General features: G+C 46.6%; 1 protein-coding gene across 3 annotated transcripts in view; it reads left to right on the forward strand.

The window, feature by feature from the left end:
* Window positions 1-21,819, forward strand: part of INSC (INSC spindle orientation adaptor protein) — a 116,121-nt gene extending 94,302 nt beyond the window's left edge. For 2 of the 3 annotated variants that reach the window (XM_088791652.1, XM_088791653.1), the window contains exons 9-13: window positions 1,361-1,539; window positions 10,245-10,311; window positions 14,159-14,314; window positions 15,796-15,872; window positions 21,186-21,818. In XM_088791652.1, the coding sequence (XP_088647778.1) occupies window positions 1,361-1,539; window positions 10,245-10,311; window positions 14,159-14,314; window positions 15,796-15,872; window positions 21,186-21,314 (608 nt within the window). In that variant the 3' untranslated portion in view covers window positions 21,315-21,818. Of the gene's footprint in view, window positions 1-1,360; window positions 1,540-10,244; window positions 10,312-14,158; window positions 14,315-15,795; window positions 15,873-21,185 lie in introns of all 3 variants that reach the window. The other variant, XM_088791654.1, reaches the window with a different exon arrangement.
* Window positions 21,820-22,045: the final 226 nt, after the last annotated feature.

The following is a 22,045-nucleotide window of genomic DNA, read 5'->3' on the forward strand; positions in this document are numbered from 1 at the left end:
ACTGCAGGGGGTTCAACTAATGTTAGTTTCTGTCTCTTTATAGGTAGGGACAAGTAAATACATTCATTGGCAGGTGCCAAGAAGTGCCACATCAAAAAGCTATGTCTTCAAAATTTCCTTTCTCTCCTGGGGTCATTTTACTGAAGTTTAGTTTCTCTTCCTGCGTTTTCCAGAGGTGTTATCAGTAGGAGAGGGTCTGGACCCAGGAAGCACTTTGATTGTCGGGCAAGTTGGAGTTGAGGGTCAGAAGTTGGATCCACTGGGATGGGTTGTAGCACCATGGACAGAGCCCTTTCATGCCTCCTCCTGAGGCAATAGTCCTTCTAGGTCAAGTGGAGCCCATGAGGGAATGTGTTAGGTGATGGAGGGATACAGGGATTCGGGTCGTCCTTTCCTCCTTAAAGACCTCACACAATGACAGATGGTAAGTGCGGAAATCTGTCTAGGTCTGGGTTATGGCCACTAGGATCAGAAAGAGCCTGACATTCAGGGGCTTGTTGTTGGACCCTTATCCTGGGACCAAAAGGAAATACTAAAGCTCTGCTGATGGCACCTGGAGAAGTAGAGTCTTTCCCCCACACCCACACTAACAAAGTTTATTTTTCATCAAGCTGTTTTCTAAAAGTGGTTGTGTAAAGCTGAGTAGTGTATCTTCTCAGAGCATGGTGGGGGCACCCACCTGGGAAGAGGCAGAGTCTTTATGTTTCAATGTCAGCCTCTTTGTTAAGCAATTTTAGCAACAGTCTAGTATACATTCCTGGAGACACAAATGGATTAAAAGCCCTTTCCTGCCTCAGGGCCTTTGTATGTGCTGTTCCTTTGGCCTAGAACATGGTCTTCTCCAAATATTGTCATGATTGCCCCATTTTTCCCTTAAGGTCTCAGCTGCCTCATTGTTAGGGAAGCCTTCCTTATACACTCCATCGGGCTTCTGTTTATTCTCTGTCTCATTTATTTTCTCCCTCACATTTATCAGAATTTGCAATTATTTATATTAATTTCTTCAAAGCTTATCTTCTCTTGCCCACTACTGGGATGTAAGCTTAACAGGGGCAAAGACCTGATCTTTGTTCACCATGCCATCCCAAGATGCCAGGGTGCCTGACACATAGTGTACACTGAGCAGATACTTGTTGGGTGAAGGAGTGAATGGGAGTCACACACCAAGATTCAAATCCCAACTCTGCTACTTATGCAGACAGGCACATTTCTCTTTACTGACTACTTACCTCATCTGTAAAATGGGTAGTATAAACATCTGCCCAGATTTTTTTCCCAGAGTCATTGTGACAACCAAATGAGATAACTGATGTGAAAGCACTTTTCGGTGAAGCTATTTTTTTTCCTCTTTACCATCCAGAACTGTGCCAAGAGGCCTCATCTGGGGAAGTCTTCCTGCTGGCCTCTGCGGCCCTTGCCAACATCACCTTCTTTGACACAATGGCCTGCGAGATGCTCCTGCAGCTGAATGCCATCCGCGTCCTCCTGGAAGCCTGCAGTGACAAGCAGAGAGTGGACACGCCTTATACCCGGGACCAGGTGAGGAGCTGAGGAGGGACCAAGCACAGGGCCCGTAACTGTGGAGACAGAGCTCAGGAGGCCAGGGCAGGTCCTGGCTGTGCCTGGTTAGTCCTGTTAGTGGCCTTCTGTAGCAAAGTAAAGGGAAATGCTTTCAACATACCTATTGCCTTTTGTGCATCTTCCTGAGCTCACTCTCTCTCCGCTTTCCCCATCCCGGGCCTTTCTCTAGCTCTATTCACACCTGTGTATCCCAGGAGGCAGAGACATGATGGGAAGGTCCCTGAACCTCCTCTGACAGTCTGTGCCCCACTCTGGTTGGGGTCTGTCTGACATGCTACCCTGCAGTGAGTTTCTTCCCTTCTCTGCCTCCATAAAAACCGAGGGCTGGAGCACAGGTTTGATCTGGGGCCTCATCCTCTCTATCCATCTCCATATTTTTGTATCTTGGAGCTCCATGTAAAGTTTTGTTGGGGAAAAAGGATTTTACTGCTAAACGTGTTTGAAGACATTGAGTGAGGGAGTTTTAAAGGGCCTTTGAGTTCTGAGGTTATGGCATTCTGTCCTGCTCCACATTTAGCCTCCCATTTCCTCACCAAAGGGTGGGGGTGGTAGATCAGGCAGGTTTTGGGTCTCTGTAAGTCCCACCAGGTGCCTAAGCTCTAAGTTAGAGGATCCCTAACCTCTAACCCAGCTCCTCCCTCTCTACCTCTTAGCCTCCAATCCCTGCCTGTTTCTTTCAGCCTCGTCACCTAGGAAAGCTGCCACAGCTTCACATTCCAGCTCCTACCCCAACTCCTGGAAAGCCTTCCCTGACAGCTGTAGCTCTCTGGGTTTGTCTCCTTTTCTTGGAGGCCACACCTCACAATGCAGCGTTCACTTTTCTAATGATATTTATTCCTTCCTATTTCTTTTATGTCAATTTTTTCTTTTTCCTCTCTGAGGATATGGCCCAGGTTTATACTTCACCAGGATTTCTGAAGACCTGGCTAGACCTGGCGCTGACTTCCAGGATAAAGGTCTCTAAATGCCTGTTTAGGGCATAAAAGGGAAGAAGCAAGATGGTACTTCATCAGTTCTTTCTTATCCTTAACATCACTGGCCATAGAAAGTCCCATTCAGAGAGAATTTTCTAGTCCATAATCATGTGTAGATGAGGGTTCTAATAATACTCTGAGGCTGGTAATATTTGCTCCACTTAAGAGATAAGAGTATTGAGGCTCAAGAGGATGTACCCAAAATCATAAGGTTGTCAAGTTGCTATCCAGCATTCAAATCCTGGCCCGACTTAGACTTTGGTCTTTGACTCTCCTTTGCTGCCATCTTTGAAAATGAAGTGAAGGTACTGAGGCTGTGGGGTCAGAGAGACTGAGCGCTGGTCCTGCCCAGGCCATTTAGTCATTGAGTGACTTTGGGCAAATCACAGTCTCTTTGGTGTTGGTGTTCTCATCTATTAACTGGGACACAAATGTCTACCTTGCAGGATTATTGTGAGAATGAGTGAGGTGATATGCGTAAAGGACCTGATACAATGCTTGGTTCCTACTAAGTCCTTAATAAATGATGAATATTCCTTTTTAAACTTGATGCTCTAAGGAAGAGTATGAATAGTGAATTACACAAAGTCCTCAGCTTGGCCTTCCAAGCCATGCATAATATTGTTCCTGACTTGCTTTGTAGTCTAATATCTCACTTCTAAGAGTTGGGCAAGCTCCCCATGAAGACAAGGTATGACAGTACAGACGGATAACGAGTGATGGCTCAGCCATTGGCCCACTTGGTGTCTGAGGGGAACACGTCCAACGTCTATTGCAGTCACAGCCCTTGGCTATGGGGAGTGGTTATGGGGGCCCTCCAGGCCCACCTTGCTCCCACCCTCTCTTCTTCAGCTGGACACCTCCAGTTGCTGGGTCTTATGGACCTGACATGATTTTAGGTCCCTTCACCTTCAAGTTTCTCTCCCGTGACCAACTCTGGTCATTTCACAGAAGATCCAGTAGTGAAACAGAAAGAACGGGAATTTGGGGGTCAGATGACCTGGGTTCAAAGCTTCTCCTCTATTCATAATCATGTAACTTTGGACAATTCACTCCAAGCCTCACTTTTCTCATCGGTGAATGGAGTTGAGTAATACATACTTCACAAAGTTGAGGTAAGAGTGAAGTCAATGAATGAGTATAAATTCTTGGTACGGTTCCTGGCACAAAGAAACTATTAAATAAATGGAAACCTCTGTCAATGCTGTTATTACTACTGGCATTGGAATGTGTGGCACACAGACCTGAATGGGGAACCTCTGGAGTGGAACTTTCTTATCTGTTAAATGGGCATGGTCTCTTCCAGCTCAGACATCTTCTATATTCTATGTACAGAGATACTTTTTTCATCACGACGAGTGACTGGGCTCTTTTGAAACCTTGCTGATTCCTAGGAAGGAGGGGGCTCGAGGTGGGGAGAAAATGTGGTCAAGTTCTAGGCAGATGGCAACTCTTTCTGAATCTGGAATCAGGAGTTTTCCTGCCTCACTCCCCAACCACCCTGTGCCCCTAACCCCATCTTTCCCACCCCTCTTCTTCCCCCTTCCCCCTACCCTAAAAGTCTGAGCCAGGCACATCTCCCACCGTCCTCAGGATGGCTTCACCTTCTGCCCTGATTCAGAGCAACCACTTAGCTAGTGAGAGAGTACCCATTAAAGAAACAAATGGCTCTTTCCTGTGGCAGAGGGAGAATTAAGGTGATCAGAGAGCTCTCTGTAATGAAGACAAAGAAGATGAATTAGACTCTGAAGTGCTCACCACCCCCTGAAACACTTAGGAGATTAAATGCCCGTAAAGCTTCCAGTAATGCATCTGCCAATGACGCCAATGCTGTGTGGAGCCTCTTGGTCTTGGATCTATACTTGGTCCATCTCTGTTTGGATATCTCAGTGAGAACCTCTCCATCATCTCAGCAAGCTGAGTCCACTTAATTTTTCCAGCAGAAGCCTCGATGGCCTGTCCTGTACTCACCCCCGGGGTGTGAATGGGGGTGCAGGCAGTATTGGGCCTGGGCTCGCTCTCGCCCCTCTGCTAATCTGGGGAGCTGATATGATCGAGCACCGAACTCCCTGCTAACAAGCCATCTGTGTGGCCTGTATTTTCATCCCCCGGAGGTATTTTTTAGGGGTCGTGCTACCTAGGGAATCCAGCTACAGGTGTGGCATGGGGCAGTGAGAAAGGGACTGCCTCATGCTGGCTCACCTCTGCCCTGCCTGTCAAGCAGTGGGAACCTAGGGTGAAAGGGACTCTGTTACCTTGTCTAACCCACAACAGACTTTTACTGAGCATGACATTTTTGCGGACTTCAGAAATTTATTGCTTTCATAGAGGTAGAAGATACTAGTATACACTTCCCATGAAAACACATCATCTGCTTCGCATTTTAGAATGTCCAGATTTTGTAGCATTTCTGAGACCTCACTGTGAATACCATTTTAGGAGTCCTTTTATCAGAAATGTCAGTTACTAGGGGCTATAATTTTGACTCACATTGCAAAAGCCCTCTATAGTTTATAAAGTCCTATCATATACATATGACCTATATGACATAGGGGAATAGCACAGGTTTTGCATTTGGGCAGACGTGAGTTCAAATCCTAGATCTGCCATTTTCTAGCTGTGTGACTTTAGACAAATCACTTAACCACTCCAAGCCACAATTTCCTCATCTGTGTACTGGGGATAATAATATTTTCTCCCTCCTTGTGTCATGATGATGATCAGATGGCATAATGCTCATAAAGTAGTTAGAAGCAAAGTGGATACTCAAACATGAACAGGGCAGAAGTTGCGGCTAGAACCAGGGGTTGGTTGGGATGGGTCTGAGACAGGAAATGTCAGCTTTGGGACAGGAAGGTGGGGCCAGGAACTGTAGTTAACGTGGTGGTGAGCATAGTGTGCTATGCGTCAACGTGTGGTGTGTATTGTTTTTCATTCTGTGTGTGTGGATATGCAAGTTGTGTCTGTGTGTGGGGGGCTGTGATATAGACTATCAGTTACTAAAAGTAGTAGACACATTTTTTTGTATATGAATCCATATGCATATATATCTTTCTGGAGAGGCTCAGAGAAAACCGGGATTATAACACCCAGTCCCTATGTGGCACAGAAATCTCTCCCTACAAAGCTAAGGGAGAACAAGCACAGAGAACATGGTCTGGGATTTATACGCTTTCTAAACTGTGAGGCTCACAACCTCACTGCAATCCCCAGCGACAGTGCTCTGGCCTAGGTCACCAACAGCGTGGGATCTACATCCAAGGAAGTTTTGTGGCCTTCGTGGCTCTCTCTCCTAAGCCCAAATCTCTGCCCTTCAGTCTTGTCTCTTTGGTAGTGAGGAGGGAAAGCTGGGCCCATCAGTGAGAAGACCTGAGTACCAGAAAGTAAAAGCCATGGGTTTGTCTCAGGGCCGAAGCAGGGGCCCTCCTGGTCTCCACTCCTGCCCAGCTCTCTCAGCACCTGCTGCCCCCTCACCCCTCACCTGCCTAACGGAGGGAGAGAGAGGCTCACCGAGAGAGGAAGGGAAGGAAAGGGCTGGACCTTCTCCTGGACCCTCTTGCCTGACCGGCCTTAGCGAAGGAAGTGTGTTCAAAGAGACCACACCCTTCCTTCACACCAATGTCCTTTTCTTGATTCTTTCTGCTCTTTGGTGGAGAAAGTGATGTGGAGGGAAGATGGCAGGACAGAGAGGAGAACTGGGCTTCCCCTAGAGAGTGAAAGGGATTTTACTGGCTGGTTTCAGGGCTGTGATTGACATGGTCGCTACAGTTTTAAAAGTATTAACACAGTGATACTAGGAATCTAAATATTCCATCTGGTAATTAAAAAGTAATTCTAATTACAGTCATGTGAACCGTTGGACTTTTTGTCCTAATTACTGCACAGCATAAAAGTAATTAATCATAACTTGTCACTAAATAGATGTCAGATTTTCTGTGTTGTAAGTTCTATTAGATCAGGGCTAATAGATCGATGTGGGTTTCCTAAGTAATTCTCACTTGTGTTGTTATGTGGTATGGTCTTTAGTGTTAGTTTACACATAGCACATGAAAGGGCCAGAGGTAGAGTCAGCATGTGCTCACAGGCAGAGATTGCGAAGGATATGAGACAAGCCTGGTCCATGTCTTAGGATCCATTGTGGACAAGTGTTCCCATGTCTTAGGATCCATTGTAGCCCTGTGCGCTGGGCCAGCCCAGGGTCGACCTTTTCCTCTGCGCATGTGCTGACATCAAAAGGCTTTGCCAACCTCCTTCTTACCACACAGGGCCATGTCTTCTTGAACCACTGATACGGGGGGCTCCCCTGCTGTTCTGGTTCAACTTGCTATTTGCCTCAATGTTCCTAAGATGGTCAGAGTTTGGGATGCCAAAGGGAAACTGGTTTAAAATGCCACAGAAGGCAGTGAGCTCAGTTGGTCGGGTTCTCTGCTGAGAAGGGTTCCTCCCGCTCTGTGAGCTTGCCTTCCTTGGGGAATGATCTCACTCGGACAGCACATGTGGAAACGCTGGGTATTGCATTGGTTAGTCCTCCTTGACACAGCCTTTCAAGGTTTGGGTGCTTTCAGACTCTCTTACCCTCAGGCAAGTTATATTCATTTTATTTGACAAATATTGTGGGTGCTTGACAAAACATTAACTCATTTAATGCTCGCAACAGACTTATGGGTTATCTCATATTGATGTCCTGTGGTAGGCCAAATAATGCACCCACACCCAAAGATGTCCACGTCCTAGTCCTCCAAACCCGTGAATATGTCATCTTACCTGGCCAAAGGGATTTCGTGGATATGATTAAGTTAAGGGTCTTGATATAGACAGATTATCCTGGATTGTCCATGGGTCCAGTGTAACCACAAAGCTTCTTCTAAGGAGGCAGGAGGCTCAGCATCAGAGACTGAGATGTGATTGAGGACGCTGAGATCAGAGTGAGGTGGTGCCAAGAGCCGAGGAATGCAAGCAGCCTCTAGAAACTGGAAAACACAGGGATACGGATTCTTTTCTAGAGCCTCCAGGAAGAATGCAGCTCTGTCAACCCCTTGAGTTTTGCTCCAGAAGCCCCGTTTAGGACTTCTCACCTCCAGAACTGCAAGATAGAAGTGTGTTGTTTTCAGCCACTAAGTTTGTGGTGATTGGTTAAAGTAGCAATAGAAATCTAATGCACCTTCATTAACCAAGGCACAGAAAGGTTAAGTAATGTGGCCAAGATCACATAGAAAATAAATGATTGAGCCAAGACTTCGAACTAGGCTGGTTGATCCATGCCCTTAGCCCCTGTAACACACTGCCTCTCACCTCGGGCTTTTCTCGAAGCTGATACCCTCTCGATTCACCAAATAACTGCAGAGGGAACAGTGCCTTTTCACTCAGGAGGAATGGGACTTAACTGAAAATCATCAGACAGGATCGAATTAGCCTGGGCCAGAGGAGAACTGTCTGCCTAGCCCCCTGTATGCTTCCCCCTGATAGCATTGCTATCTTATATCCAATGAGGTAAACCAATTGTCCCTAAAATCCTAGCCCTGGGCTTAAGTGCAAGAAGAAACTCTTTCTCTAAGTCATGGGGCATACAAGGGTGTTTCAAAAGGGGGACTCCAAGCAGGGCATAATTGGCATTTATTCAAATCGTGCTTAATTGAATGCTTCATCTGCAACTCAGAAAACCACATGGGGTACAGGCTCTGTAAAGAGGAAGTAATTTTCATTAACAGGATCTAAATTAGTTTGACACAAAGACCTACCTGTGCCTGTACCACAGCTAATAATTGCCGTGTAATAAACCTGATGCTTTAGACAAAGCTTTCTTTTTCCTTTTTCATGTTGTCCTTCCTTCCTCCCCTTCTCTCATCCTTTCCCTTTGGATCTGTATGTCAAACAAGTGTCTTTTCAGAAAGGCCAGACTGGTGATGGTTGGGTCGTCACAGTCACTGTGTGATGGGAGCAGAGGTCGTGCTCCCTGCTACTGCTAACAGCCTGCAGGAAGCCAAATGAGCTGTAATCTGACACGGACTTGGCCTTCTGTCTCTTTTCTCATAAGACTGTGCACTCTGTGCCTCCTGGGGAACCTTCCATTTTTTAACTGCATCATCAATCCATAGTTTCCCTCTAACTCCTTCCCCTCAGCCCTCACACACTCATAATCTTAAAAGGGGTGGGGGAGGCTCGCAAGGACTAATCCTCCTTTAGTCCCATTATCTTTCTAAAATGCAAATAGGAGCTTGTCATTCCCTTCATAAAACATCTGGTGAGGCAGCCTTGCCTTTGGGATGAAGCTTTTGGGGTATTCTCCTGTCCTTCCCCTGTCAATGCACCCCAGCCATGCTTACCCAGCCAGGCCCCTGCCTAGGTCTGAGCTGGAAGGGCATGACACACACAGATGCCACAGAAGCCTATGATGCAGGTCCCTTTTCAACATGTGTTTAGTGGGGGACGGGGGAGATAGAGATTCTATTAATATGGCGGTCTTTCTGTTTAAAAGATTTGTTACAGGCATTTATTATCCAGAGTAATGTGCCAATATTGAACCAATTAAAATCTAGCTAATACTCTTTCTTAGTAAACATCACATTCCTATCCAGTAATTATCTAGTTTCAGAATTTAAGCTCCCTGAACTGCCCTCAGGAGACGGTCAGCTGCCACCTCAGAGGGGAAGACATGGCCTCCCGTTATATTGTGCCACAGGCTTTGAAGAAACCTTGAGGAGAGATAGGTCTGCACCAATGAGAGGTGTTTTTTATTTTATTTTTTAATTTATATGATTTACCAGGTGAGAGTGCTGTTTCACCCATTCATGGAAGTGGGTGAATTTTCATTTTGCTGGTTATGTCAGGAATACTGTCATGGGTAGTATCTGAGTTAACAGGTACCAAGTTTCCAACATTTTCCAATGGTGTCTTGGCAGCCAGTACAGTTTAGGGTCTGCAGAAGGTCCCTTGATGGTCCACTCCTTAATCCAGTTTTGTGCCGTGAGTTCTCTCTGCAACCTTGACTAGGCCAAGGGGTGAGGATGGGGTGGGCTGTTGGTTGCCCAGCCTGTGAGGTTGTAACCCAGGCTCCCTGTCCACCTGCTGTCAGCATCCCTTTACTGCAGGCAGAGCCCGTCGGTGATAACCAACAAGCAAGGCTTGGAGGCCACTGTCTTGTAAAGTGCAGCTGGGCGTGAGCTTTCTCCTCGGATTCCATAAAGTCCCTGATGCTTGGGCTGTAATGCTGCCCTTCTATCTCACTCATGTTCTCTAACTTGACCTTAGTCTCCCTTAATTTCAGGTTCGAAGTAGGTGGGATTCAGTACTAAGGCAAAAATCTAGGATAGAGGGAACCTAATCCAGGGCAGGGGCTAGCCAGGAAGCTGCCAGTTCTGTCTGCATTTCAGGTCCTGGGGCCAGAGGGACCCTTCTGAAAGATGACAGGGTCCCCAACTTTACTCATGTGACACTGTTCTCTCCAGTGGAATCCTGGGGTCCATCCCAGGGCCACGTGCTGATGAATGGGCATCAAGTCACTGGGAAAACACAACTGGGTGGCAGGAGCCCATGCGGATGAAAGAAAATACCATGGAAGGATGGGCCAAGGGGACAGGAAGGAGTCACAGGCTAAAGAAAAGCTCTGTAGTCCCTGGCTCAGCTGTCTATAGAGATCGCCTTGTGGCTCAGGCGTGCCCACTTTCTTAGCTTCTCAATTCTCTTTTCCAGATTGTGACCATCTTGGCAAACATGTCAGTCCTAGAGCAGTGCGCCTCTGACATCATTCAGGAGAACGGTGTGTATTTACAGCAGTGTGCATGTGGCATGGATTATGTGGCTATACGGGACCCTGCGCCTTTGTGTTTGTGTGAAGGCCTGTGGGAGATACGTACATCTGTACATGTGGGTCTCCACAATGGCATGAGCATACATATCTACATGCTTATATGTGCAACTGGGCCAGTATGTAAACGCTTGCTTGCCTTCATGGGGCTTTGATTCTACTGGGAGACAGACAGTGAATGAAAAGATAGTAAAGGTCAGAGGGTGATCATGTTTACAGAAAATAAAGCAGGGAGGGGGGTAAGGTAGCCCCAAGGTAGAGAGATGGCAGTTGCTATTTTCACTAGGGTGGTGAAGAGAAGACGGAGATTTCATTATGATTCAAAATGTAAAACTCTGTTCCTACAATAGGATGAATTCCAACTTTAAATCATTTCTGTCCTGTTGGATTTGGTTTCCGTAGAAAGCTGAAGTGCCTGAGAAGTGAGCGATCAGGTCAGGGCAAGCTGGATCCCTCGACCCCTCACCTGAGAGCATCTCTTTCCCACTTGCTCCCCTGCTCCTACCTTGTGTACTAAGGTCCAGGTTTTGTTGACCTGAAGCTGGTCTAAGCAGTCCCAGCTGGAGGACAGGCCAGCCACCCTGCAGCGGGGAACAGAGAGGCGAGGGCTCCCTGTGACTGGAAAATAAGGGAGCAATTAGCAACCGGTTGGAAACCAGAGATACTAATGAGAATGAGTGAGCTGGGAGCCCAGGCCAGCTGCCTCTGCTCTTGTTAAACCCTCTTCTGCCAGGTTGCCCTGCTGTTTTAACAAATATTCACATTTTCCATCCCCCATTGCTCTATTACTAATTGAAAGACACCATTTTGTGTTAATTCCATGTGATTGAGCTAATAATGAAAAACTTTCCTGAGCCAGCTGGGGCTGGGAGTCTGGGAGGTGTCATTTTGTGGCCTGTTACTTCAGCGCTCAGAGCCTTAAGTTCAAGTGGTCAGCGAAGTGGGTCCCCCAAGGCCTATGGATTTAGGATTGGAATATCTAGCGTCTGTAGAGGGTTATGTGGTTTGCAGTGTGCTATTGACAGACTTATTCAGTCAACAGTTGTTGGGACCAACTATGTGCCTGACATTGTGCTAAACAAACGAACAAAGAGAGAAATAAATCCTTGCCTTTGTCCTAGAGGATCTCACAGTCTAGACGGAGAGCTCAACTTGACAAAAGTGATAACATGACAAAAGTATGACATCTATAATAAAATAATGCAGGAGAGGGAGAATGTCACAGAGGTTGAGACTGTGAAAACTGAAAGCAGACTGTCTGAGCTTGAGTCCTGCTGATTACTAGCTATGTGACCTCTGTTTTTGCATCTGCAAAATGGGAACAATAGTAATACCTATGTCTTAGAGATGAAGTGAGGATTCATAGAAAGATTGTTAAAAGTGTGTCTAGCACAGAATGAGCACTGTGCTAAGTGTATCTTCTCTTTCAGGAAACAGTGATAGCCTCACATGGCTCAACTGAAGAGAGGTTGATGAAGAGACGATTTAGTAAAGTGGGGCAGGACTTGAGGGATTAGCAGTGGTGGTGACAAAGCCAGGGGCCTCCTGAGCTGGACAGGGCAAGCCCTATCACGCAGTCTGGGCTTTGAGAGGCTGTCCTTTCACCAGAAAGCATGAGACTGATGTGCCTTGCCCTGCACCTTGATGGTTTTGTTCTCTGTCCTGCCTCAAATTGTGTGTGCATGTTGGTAATGAGGTGTGGTTGAAGGGGGCCATACTGGGCCCCAATTTCATCGCATCACATCTCTTTTTAGACAAGACTTATAAAGTATATATGTAAAGAAAACTTTGTCTTTAAACATCTGTAAGACTTCACATGAGTGCATTCACATTCATTCATTTGCTAGTCATTCAACAAATGTTTGCACTAATCACTATTCTGGATACTTGAGGCATATGCTTGCAGGAAATGGACAAAACGCCTTGCCCTGTGGAGCTTACCTGCTAGTATATGAGAAACTATTCTTTTTCAGACTCCAGGTGCAAAGCTGGGGTTGGGAAAATGGCTTCTTTATGGGAACATTAACCAGGATGAGTTAGTAACATATCTTTAAGTTTGTGGTACTTCCTAAATTTGTCATTTTCGTTCCGCCTTTTCATGTTCCCAGAGGCCATAATATGCATATCACAGGACATGAACAGCAATGACCCTGTCTTAGGGACATTGTGGACTAGGGAGCCTGAAGACCATGTTCCATTCAGTGGCCAGGGAGAAGATTTGGGAGAGAAGCACCTTGCCCCAAGGTTAGAGTGTGTGATGGCAGAGTTAATAGAGACTAAGAAAGGCAGGGCCAGCAGAGTCCTTTGAGCTTGTGTGGGGAGAAATGGAGCACTTACGAAGCTCACCAGAGAGAGAAATGGTCCCTCCCCAGGACTGAATAGCCGTAGGGTCCATAACTAAGTAACTCAGACCCAGTGCACGGGAATCTAGAAGAGCTGGAAATTGTATCTGGTTCAAGCAAGATTCAGAGTCATTTGTCTCGGGTACTGTACTGGAACTGACTCCTGTGTGAACTTGGGACATCACATCCTCTCTCCAGACCTCAGGTTCTCCTCTGAGAAATGAGGGAGGGAGCGGCTGGGCTAGAAGAACTCTTAAGGACCCTTCCAGCTCTATGTCCTAGTTAGAGGTTGCCAACTTAGATGCCTAAAGGACCTAGACAAGGAATTTAAATGGATGATGTAATCTCAACAAGGGCTGGATCAATCTCATTTTAAAAAGTAAGCTTATAATAAACTTTAGCAAATTGTTGTCATGCAGATATGTGGGCCCAGTGTTGTCAGAATTGGTTAGATTTTTATGGAAATCTCCCAATTTTCATATTAGCAAAAAAATTAATAAAATTTTTTAGACACTCTGTGGAGCAACGAAACAAAGCAAAATATATCTGTGAGCCATGTCTGGTTTAAGTTCCAAACTGGCAAGTGCCACTGGGTACAGGAAAAGGGGCTGGGCCTGGGGCAGTTAGGGAATACTTCCCATAGAAGATGGACTTTTACTACCTGAAGGATGGGAACTACTTAGATGGAGAGTGAGAGGGAAAATGACATCTCCTGCAGAAAGAATTAGATGGGCAAAGGCTTGAGGTGGCAATGAAAGTGGGTGTGGGTTTGCCAGACAATCAACACAGATGGGATCTCAGGGGAGGGTGGGGAGGCTTCTCAACAGACCAAATCCAGGCCTAAATCTCTCAATCCAACTCTTGCAGCCTCCTCTACTGCTTTCACCTACCCTACAACATTTGATCCATTTCTTATCCAGCTTAGGTTTGGGTCACCTTCCCCCAGGGGGACCCATCACTTCTGGACCTGACTCAGATGCAGCCAGCATCAGAGGTAAAGAGGTGATGGAGAGAAACCAGATTATCTGGGTTCTGATACTAGCTCCCCAACTCCTAACCGCATGACCCTGGAAAAGGTACTTCACATCTCTCTGGGCCTCAGAGTGAATCATAGTAGCACCTAGTTCATAAGGCTACTGGGAGGTTTTAGGGAATCGCGCACTTACTGTGCATTTAGCAGTGCCAGGCACATAGTAAAAGCTCCGTAATAGAACTGAAAAATAAAAAGGGATGTCCTGCATATGTCCCTTCCAAGTATCGTGACTTGGTGTATGGAATTAGAGATACCCCCCAGGGCAGGAGAAGAAAATGTGGCTTTGTCTAGCTTCCTTCCTGTGGTTGAGGTCCCCTGTCACGCTGACAGCCTTTGTTTGAGCCTACAGCCATCCATCCTGCTGACCCCAAGGGGAAGTTTCCCCACTTGGGCAACTACCAACTGTTCCTGTTTTTCCACCCAGGGGTCCAGCTTATCATGGGCATGCTGTCTGAGAAGCCAAGGTCTGGGACCCCTGCTGAGGTGGCGGCCTGCGAGCGAGTCCAGCAGAAGGCGGCAGTGACCTTGGCCCGTCTCAGCCGAGACCCAGATGTGGCACGGGAGGCCGTGCGGCTGAGCTGTAAGGGGTGCTGGCTGTGGCGGGAGTGGAGTGGGGGGCAGAGGGATGGAAACAGCCCTGATGCCATGGTGGTGACAGAGGACTTAGAGCAAGGGCTAACTGGCGTGAGCCCTTCTCTCTGGGTGTTAGGACAGAGGTGCAGGGTGCAGCCCCTAGTCTCATTTAAACCTGGGGCTGAAGCAAGAGAGTGGAAGGGCTGAGAGAGGTTTACGTTGGCCAGAACGGTGACTCACCTGCAGACTTCCTGTTCATTATGACCCCATTCTTTCATTCATTTCCTCATTCATTCACTCATTCATCCTTTCGCTTATTCATTCATTAATGCATTCATTATTTCATTTATTCACTATTAACTCATTTATGAATTCACTCATGAAATCACTCACTCATTTAGTCAGTCACTTATTTACCCAGCAAATGTTTTCAGGTCACCCATTTCATGCTAGCCTCTGTTCCGAGTGCGAGGCACATGACACTAACTATATCATTGTCCTGACCCCAGGGCTCTCAGCCCTCATGAGGTGGCAGATATGCAAAGAAACATTTGCACTTGAATATCATGCAGCAATACTCAAAGCCTGTCCTTTGAGTGCACAGGGGAAGTAGCCACCGTTTATCTAGGTGAGTCAAAGAATATTTTAGCAAGGAGGTGAGTTTTCAGCTGTGGTTTGTGGCGTTATTCTGGTGTGAAGGCTGAGCAAGGGCGCTTCAGGTAGAGGCATGAGAATAGGCCTGGCAGTGCCACCTATCATCCAGGTACAAGGACAGCAAGAGGTGACCCTGGGGCAGCAGAGGGTTCCAGCTTCATAAAGACTTTATCAGGAATAAACACACAAAAGGGGTCTGCACACCTTTTATTACTGTCTTATAATGAGTTGTGGGTGTTTTGAGGTTTTTTTGAGTTTGAAAAGGTCAATTTCCATTCAAAAGCAAAGTCGTTTGTTTAACTTTCCTCTGTAAAGGCCTAGGCAACATTAACCTATGCAATTTCTGTAGTTTTCTGTAGTTTTAGCTGCAATGTATTTTCTGACTGATAGTCAATTGGAAAGAAAGAAAAGGTCCTGGGCAGTTCCACTGATAAGGATGTAAGCATTAAACATAGCTCTGGTAAAATCGGACACCTGCACAGAAATATCTCTTTCTCAGAGACCTGCGCTACCTTTGGGTGTAGTTTTGACTGAATTCAGTCCTGGCCAGTATTCTGGCTCTTAGAGGTTTGATTCAGATGCTGCAGCTCATCCTGGCCCTGACCAGCGTCTGTTCACACCTGAGGGAGCAGGAGGTTTTCACCACAAACTCCTCCAGCTGGGTTCAGCCCCTTCCCCGGCCTGTTGGCGGGCTGACAGAGTTCCTGAGCGTCACCTGCCTCCCCAGGGCTCCATGCGGAGAGCTGTGTGAGAGAGAGGGGGAGCCCCTCTGGCTTAGGCCTGGCCTGGTTGGTCCCCAGCCAAGGCTTGAGGTTCCCTGTGTGTCTCACGCAGGTATGTCCCGCCTCATTGAGCTCTGCCGATCGCCCTCCGAGAGGAACAGCAGTGATGCCGTGCTCGTGGCCTGCCTGGTGAGTTCCCAGTCTTCCCCCTGATTTCTCCCTGGGCTTTGAGATTGCAGGCCAGGGGCCAGGAGAGCTGGCTACGCCACGCTTGGCTTGGGTAAGCCATGAAATTTCTCTGGGCTTCAACTTTTCTAGATAAAATGGTAATAAGAGTAATACTTGTTTCACTTAATTCATAAAGTTGTGAAGAAAATACATGAGATCATATATGTGAAAGATGGGGCACTGGGGAATCTTTACCACCATACTTAATGACCATGAACCTTTGAGATTCTAGGAAATCCGAACAGCGACCCAGACCAGAGTGGCTGGTGGGGGGAATGTTGGGTGGTGTTAGTGACGTCATGGTGCTGGCAGCACGTGGCAGCGAGGGTGGGGATGTCTCCTGCCTGTTCCAACCTGTACATAGTGAGAAAACTCTCCCTTCCTCCTGGGACAGAGGCCCTCTCCTGGTAGCTTCTAGCCTTGCAGCTCCCTCCTCCTTTGTGGAATAGGACGGAGGCAAAAGGACAGGACAGGGAGTATTGTTCAGTCAACTGCCAGGATCTTCACCCTGATCCAAGCAAGTGAATCCTGGGAGGTCCCCAACTTCTCCTCGATGCTTGGGTCACTCATTACTTCATGCTGTCGCACCGGATGGGGAATGCACACGTCTCTGTACTACTCCCCGTGGGGCTGTAACGGATCCCAAAGCAGAGCAGCTTCCAGTTGGAAGCCATTGTATAAACAGACCATTTCATTGTCAGAAGGCAGTGCCAGACCCTTGACTGATCCTCAAAGGACACCAGGGAGAAGTGATGGATCTGGAGGGTCCTCCAAGCTGTTTCACAGTAAAGCCCTCTCCTTACCTGTCTTTTTAAAACTGAGCTCATCTCATTTCTGGGAGCTCCTGAGGAGCATTGCATGGTGATAAAAAGAGCAGGGCATTACAGCCAGACACACCTGGCTTGGTTTTGCCATTAATAAACTGCGTGACATTAGGTAGGTTGCTAAGTGCTATAAATTTTATTTAATAAATATTTATTGAGTGATTCTATATACCACGCACTCTTCTAGGCTACAGGGATATTGCCGTGTGGGGGGTGGGACAAAAATCTCTGCTCTCATGGGGCTTTTATTCTGGTACATGCAGAACAACCTTAGCCTTTCCTGGGCCTCTGGTGATCTGATGAAGCTTATGACCCCCTTCTCAGAATAATGTTTTAAATGCATACAATACAATACATAGAATTAAAAAGGAAACCAATCCCATTAAAATAATTATTAGCGTATTTAAACATGTGATATACTAATATATGTACTTTTAAATGAATGCATTAAATAAGAGCTAGCAGTGGGCCTAATAAGTTATTGTACTCTTGACTAGCAATGAGCGTCAATGATATTTGAAGGTAGCAGTAATAACTTATGGGATATAAAGCTATGTGACTTCTACTTGGGAACAAGTCACGGGGATTGCTGAGCCTTCGTGGTTTATTGTTACAGTCATAACAGAAGGAAAGGCTAAGTTTCAGTTAGAGGTTACTGAATGTAAAGATGCAATTGTTTTCATCCCTGTGCACAGAACTTCTTAATTCTGTCTGGCCTAGTGAGTCAAATGGAGAGAGCTCAATACCTGGCAAGCACATAATAACTGGTTCCAACCACCATCATCTTCAAAACTGAGGTGCCAGGAAGTGCCTACCACGGACTAGGCCCCGAGGAAATGTTGGGAAACGATATAGCTGCATTGGAAAGGGGGCTTGTTATATTTCCTTTTTCAGTTTTATTATTAGTTTGAAGAAGAGCATACTTCAATTTCTCCTTGTGGAAGAGTTGTTGGATGCTGGAGAAAGCCCCTTACCCCCAATCTACCCTGCATGTGGCTGCTGGCTAATTTTCCTCAGGATAGTTTACAACCATGACACGTCCCTAACCAAACCTTCCATGGCTCCCCATTATCTGCGGCCTGTTGTCCACATGTTCAGCCCGTCACGTTGGGCTCCGACCCACCTCTGAGGGCGAGAGGCCTCCCGCAGGCCCCATCCTGCTCAGCTAGGCCAGAGTGCTGGGAGCCACCAGACACTGTGCCTTGGCCCTTGTCTCAAGCAGCTGTCCCTTCTACAGCTCTGCCAGCACCCCTTCAAGGTTCAGATCAAAATCCATCTCCTCCATGAAGCTTCCCAGGAGCTCTCTGTGCTGAAAGACGGGGAGCACACAGTAGGCCCCTGGGCCCGCCTGCGTGGACTTTGTTTATCCCTAGTAGGAAGCGGGTTGTGTTAGGCAGCGTTCCGGGTGTTCTAGGCGAGGCTCTTGGAATTCAAGCACAGGCCTGCCTGACGCTGCAGGTCTTGGCTTTTGACCAGACCTACTTTCTGCCCCCATGTCTTGAGGCCGTGTTCTTGCTACCTTGGCTCATGGGGGGATTTATATTTTCCCCCACAGCCTGGAACCTTGTTAGGGTCAGGGCCCTTTTCCAGCTCTTTGTATCCCCATAGGACCTAGGGTTGGTGACTGTTTCCTAGCCTGAGGGACTTATAGACTTGTCTCCCCCCACCCAGCCCCCAGTATTGGTAGGTGTTCATGGCTTGGCTCTCAGAAGGGGCCCCACATTTGAGGGCAGCCCCCTGGCTGGGGAGATAGAGGCCACTTGGAGCCTCGCCTGGTGGAGGGAGTGGAGGCTACCTCTCCTGACTGTTTCCAAGGCCTTCTTCCCAGCGTCAAGGCTCTCTTCAGGTGAAGAGAGGACATTTTAATTATCATTCCCCACATCTGGGTAAGTGGCAGCACAGATTGCCTCCCGCAAACAGAATTGATTTTTCCTTAATGAAGCTGCTGTCAATGGTCTGCTGGGCTTGTTTAATACTTGGGTGTTTTCAGACTGTCTGGGAATGAGATCCTGGGATGATTGGCTGTTAACCCTTGAGGAAAGCAGAGGTTGAGAGAAAGGCTTCAGAAGGCTGGAGGGTCCTTTGAGCCCATGGATGTTGAGGAGGGGGGTCCTCCAGAAAGTTTGGGTTCATGTCCTGCAGACTTTCTGGGGACCCTGGGGAGGTGAGAGTGTCTATTTGCCTTTCTGTGTTTTCAAGTCTGTTTATAATTCTCTCTCTCTCTCTCTCTCTCTCTCTCTCTCTCTCTCTCTCTCTCTCTCTCTCTCTCTCTCCCTCTCTCCCCCTTCCTCCTGTCCTGCCTCCTCACCTCTTCCTCCCTCTCTCCTATGATTCTCCTGTCCCCAGTGTGCCCTCTCTTTTTCTTTGTCACCGTCTCTCTCTCCTTCAATCTCCCTTTCATGCCTAGTCTAATTTTTTCACCAGTTCACCTTTGTTTCTCTCTTTTAATATTTCTTTCTTATTTTGTTTTTCTGTTGTCTCTTTTTCTCTGCCTCTCTGCTATTTTCTTCTTCTACCTCATTTTCTCTCTTCCTGGTTCTGTTTTCTATTTCCTTGTCTTTCTCCCTTCCTTCCTCTTGCTTTATTTTTACCCCTGATGATGTAAAATACATCCATGGCCTCACATCCTCATCAGGTGAAGACTCCTGGCTCCTCTTTACAGTGACAACCCAAGGGCAATGGCATTGTTTATCCCAGTTGGATCAAGAGGAATCAGAAAGTGCTATGAAGTCAGCTTCTTTAGCCCTAGGCGAAATCATACCCCAGGAGAGGCAGGGCACACGAGTTAGAGACAGTCTCCTGGAGTCTCCTTCCTGCCACTAGTTTCTCAGACCCTGCCCATGTGCAGCGATGCATATCCCTTCTCCTCCATCCAGCATGGACATGGCAGTGCCTATTAGCCCAACTCCCAACTTAAGCCATCCTCTCTGTTTGCCAACTTGGCAATTTCCCAGCGATAGGTTACCTCTCATGTCTAGGTAATGAGCTCTATGCCTGCCTTGTACTCAATATAACCTAGTGTCCTGGCTTGCGGCTTCCTGCCTGTGTGTATAGGCCCTGGAGTTAAACTGCTTTGTGATTTTGGGAAGGCCGCTTTCCCTCTCTGAGTCTTAGTTTCCTTATTTTCAAATTAGAGGTTGTGATACTTTGCCGTATGTTGTAAGGATTAAATGAAATGTTATGTTGGCATTCCTCCTTCTTTGCTTCTTCTGCCATTTCAGATATTACTCCCCCACCTCTTTGTTTCCCAGGGGAAGGGCATGCTTAAGCTCCTACCTTGTTTCCTGATGTGTACAGTCTGCAGAAGAGGGAAGTAATTAATATTCATTGAGCACTTAGTATGCATTGCCTGAGCTAACTGGTAAAGAGGTGCATAACTCACATTTGCAGTTTTAGGTCATTCTAGCAGTAGGACTCAATTTTAAAGCACTTTGTTTGTTTTGCAAATATTTTTTGAGGTCTGTGCCAACCCCTGTCCTACCTGCTATAGATACAGAGAAAAATAAAAGAGTCTCTACCCTTGAGGAGCTCAGAGTCCAATGTAGGAGGAGATAAACACCTAAAAACCAGTTACTGTCAAGTGTGAGAGGATTGAGGTCAAGCCAGGGGCTGTGAGTGCACGGAGGAGGGAGGGACTGTTGCTGCTTCAAGGAATCAGGGAAGACTTCACAGAGGAGGTGACAATGAGCCAAGCCTTGCAGGATGAATGTGACTGCCGGCAAGAAAAGAGTGGGGAGGAACTTCATGTCATAGAGAAGAGTTTGGCAAAGCACATGGGCGTAAAATGAGATTGCATACTCAGGAGTGAAATGCTCCATGTATGGAGACCTGGGCAGTGATTTCATTCTGCCTGCACTGCTTTTTCCTGTTCATCCCCATCTTGGTGGTAGAATCTCCATCTTCTTCAATTGTATGACTTTCCTTCATCTCTCCTCCCTCCTTCCCATCTCATAGTGCTTTCCACAGAACCTTGTTGAATGTATGGATAAATGAATAGTCCTTGCTGTTCTAAGGTTCCTCCAGGGACCTGGAAGCAGGAATATCATTCTACTGATGCTCTGGCAGTTACCGTCTTTAGGATGAACAAATCTTAAATATGTCACTAAGTTGACCAGATCTTTAAAATGACAGATCTTAAAAAAAACTAAGTTCCCATGATGACTGAAAAACCAAGATGGCAAGACCATTATTAAGATCATGAAGACTTTCAGATGACCCCCGTCATGGTGACCAAGGTACAAATTCAACCAGGTGCCCAAGTCTTAAGTTTACTCTGGTGACCAGGTAATCCAAAGGACCAGATCACTAAGGTGGCAAGGTGATGATCTGCTCAAATTGCTTGGCAAATGAGCCACTTCCTGAAATGCACCTCTCCAGGCAGTTGAAGGAAATACACGCACCTAAGCAGGGCCCAGTCTGACCCGCGTCGTCTCTTCTGTTTTCTCCCTAGGCTGCTCTGCGCAGATTGGCTGGGGTCTGCCCTGAAGGCCTGCAGGACTCTGACTTCCGGCAGCTGGTCCAGCCCCGGCTGGTGGACTCTTTCTTACTCTGCAGCAACATGGAGGAGAGTTTTGTGTAGCTAGTGAAGGAGAGGAAAGGCATTTGGCCCCGGCATTTGGCCCCATTCTCATGCCCCCTCTGAGTACATACCTGTGAACACACCTGACTACGCACCAGCCCCCTCACCTCCTTATTTATACTTAATTTATTTTTTACATGAAATGGACAGAGGGCTAAATAGTCTAGCAACATCATTAGGCTATGTTCCTTGGGAGTATTTTTTGTTTTTATTTTTTGACTTCTGTGACTTTTAAGTTGCAGATGTTGAAATGCATAATGCCTAATATGACAGATTGTCATGGGTGATTTCACTTCATATTGATTTCTCTACTCTCACTATATAATCTTGCCTCATTTTTTTTTTTTTAACTTGGAAACCAGAGTATTATAACTGCCCAGCAGTTTTTTAAAGTTGGATTTGCTCTTTTCAAAAAGATTTTAAATGAATTTCATAGTTGGACAGAATATACTAGAAGGAAACTTTTATTCTTTAATAAATGCAATCAGACAAAATGTGTCTTGGATTTTCTGATTCAATTATGCCTTAGACTAATTTCTTGCTTCCCAAGGTTTCATGTCACAAAAACTTTCCGACTATTAAAATGCATAGAAAGTTACATGGTTTTCATAGATTCATAAATGGATCCAGTTCTGAGTGACTTAGTGAGAAATCAAGAATATTTCCAAAGTCCCCAGAAACTCAGTTTCCCTTAGCTTCTCTGTTTTTTGTGTAACCTCATGGTGAATAGC

This window comes from Rhinolophus sinicus, chromosome 14 (genome assembly GCF_057876585.1).
Source record: "Rhinolophus sinicus isolate RSI-liver-muscle chromosome 14, RSI-T2T, whole genome shotgun sequence".
In the NCBI taxonomy this organism is placed as follows: Eukaryota; Metazoa; Chordata; class Mammalia; order Chiroptera; family Rhinolophidae; genus Rhinolophus; species Rhinolophus sinicus.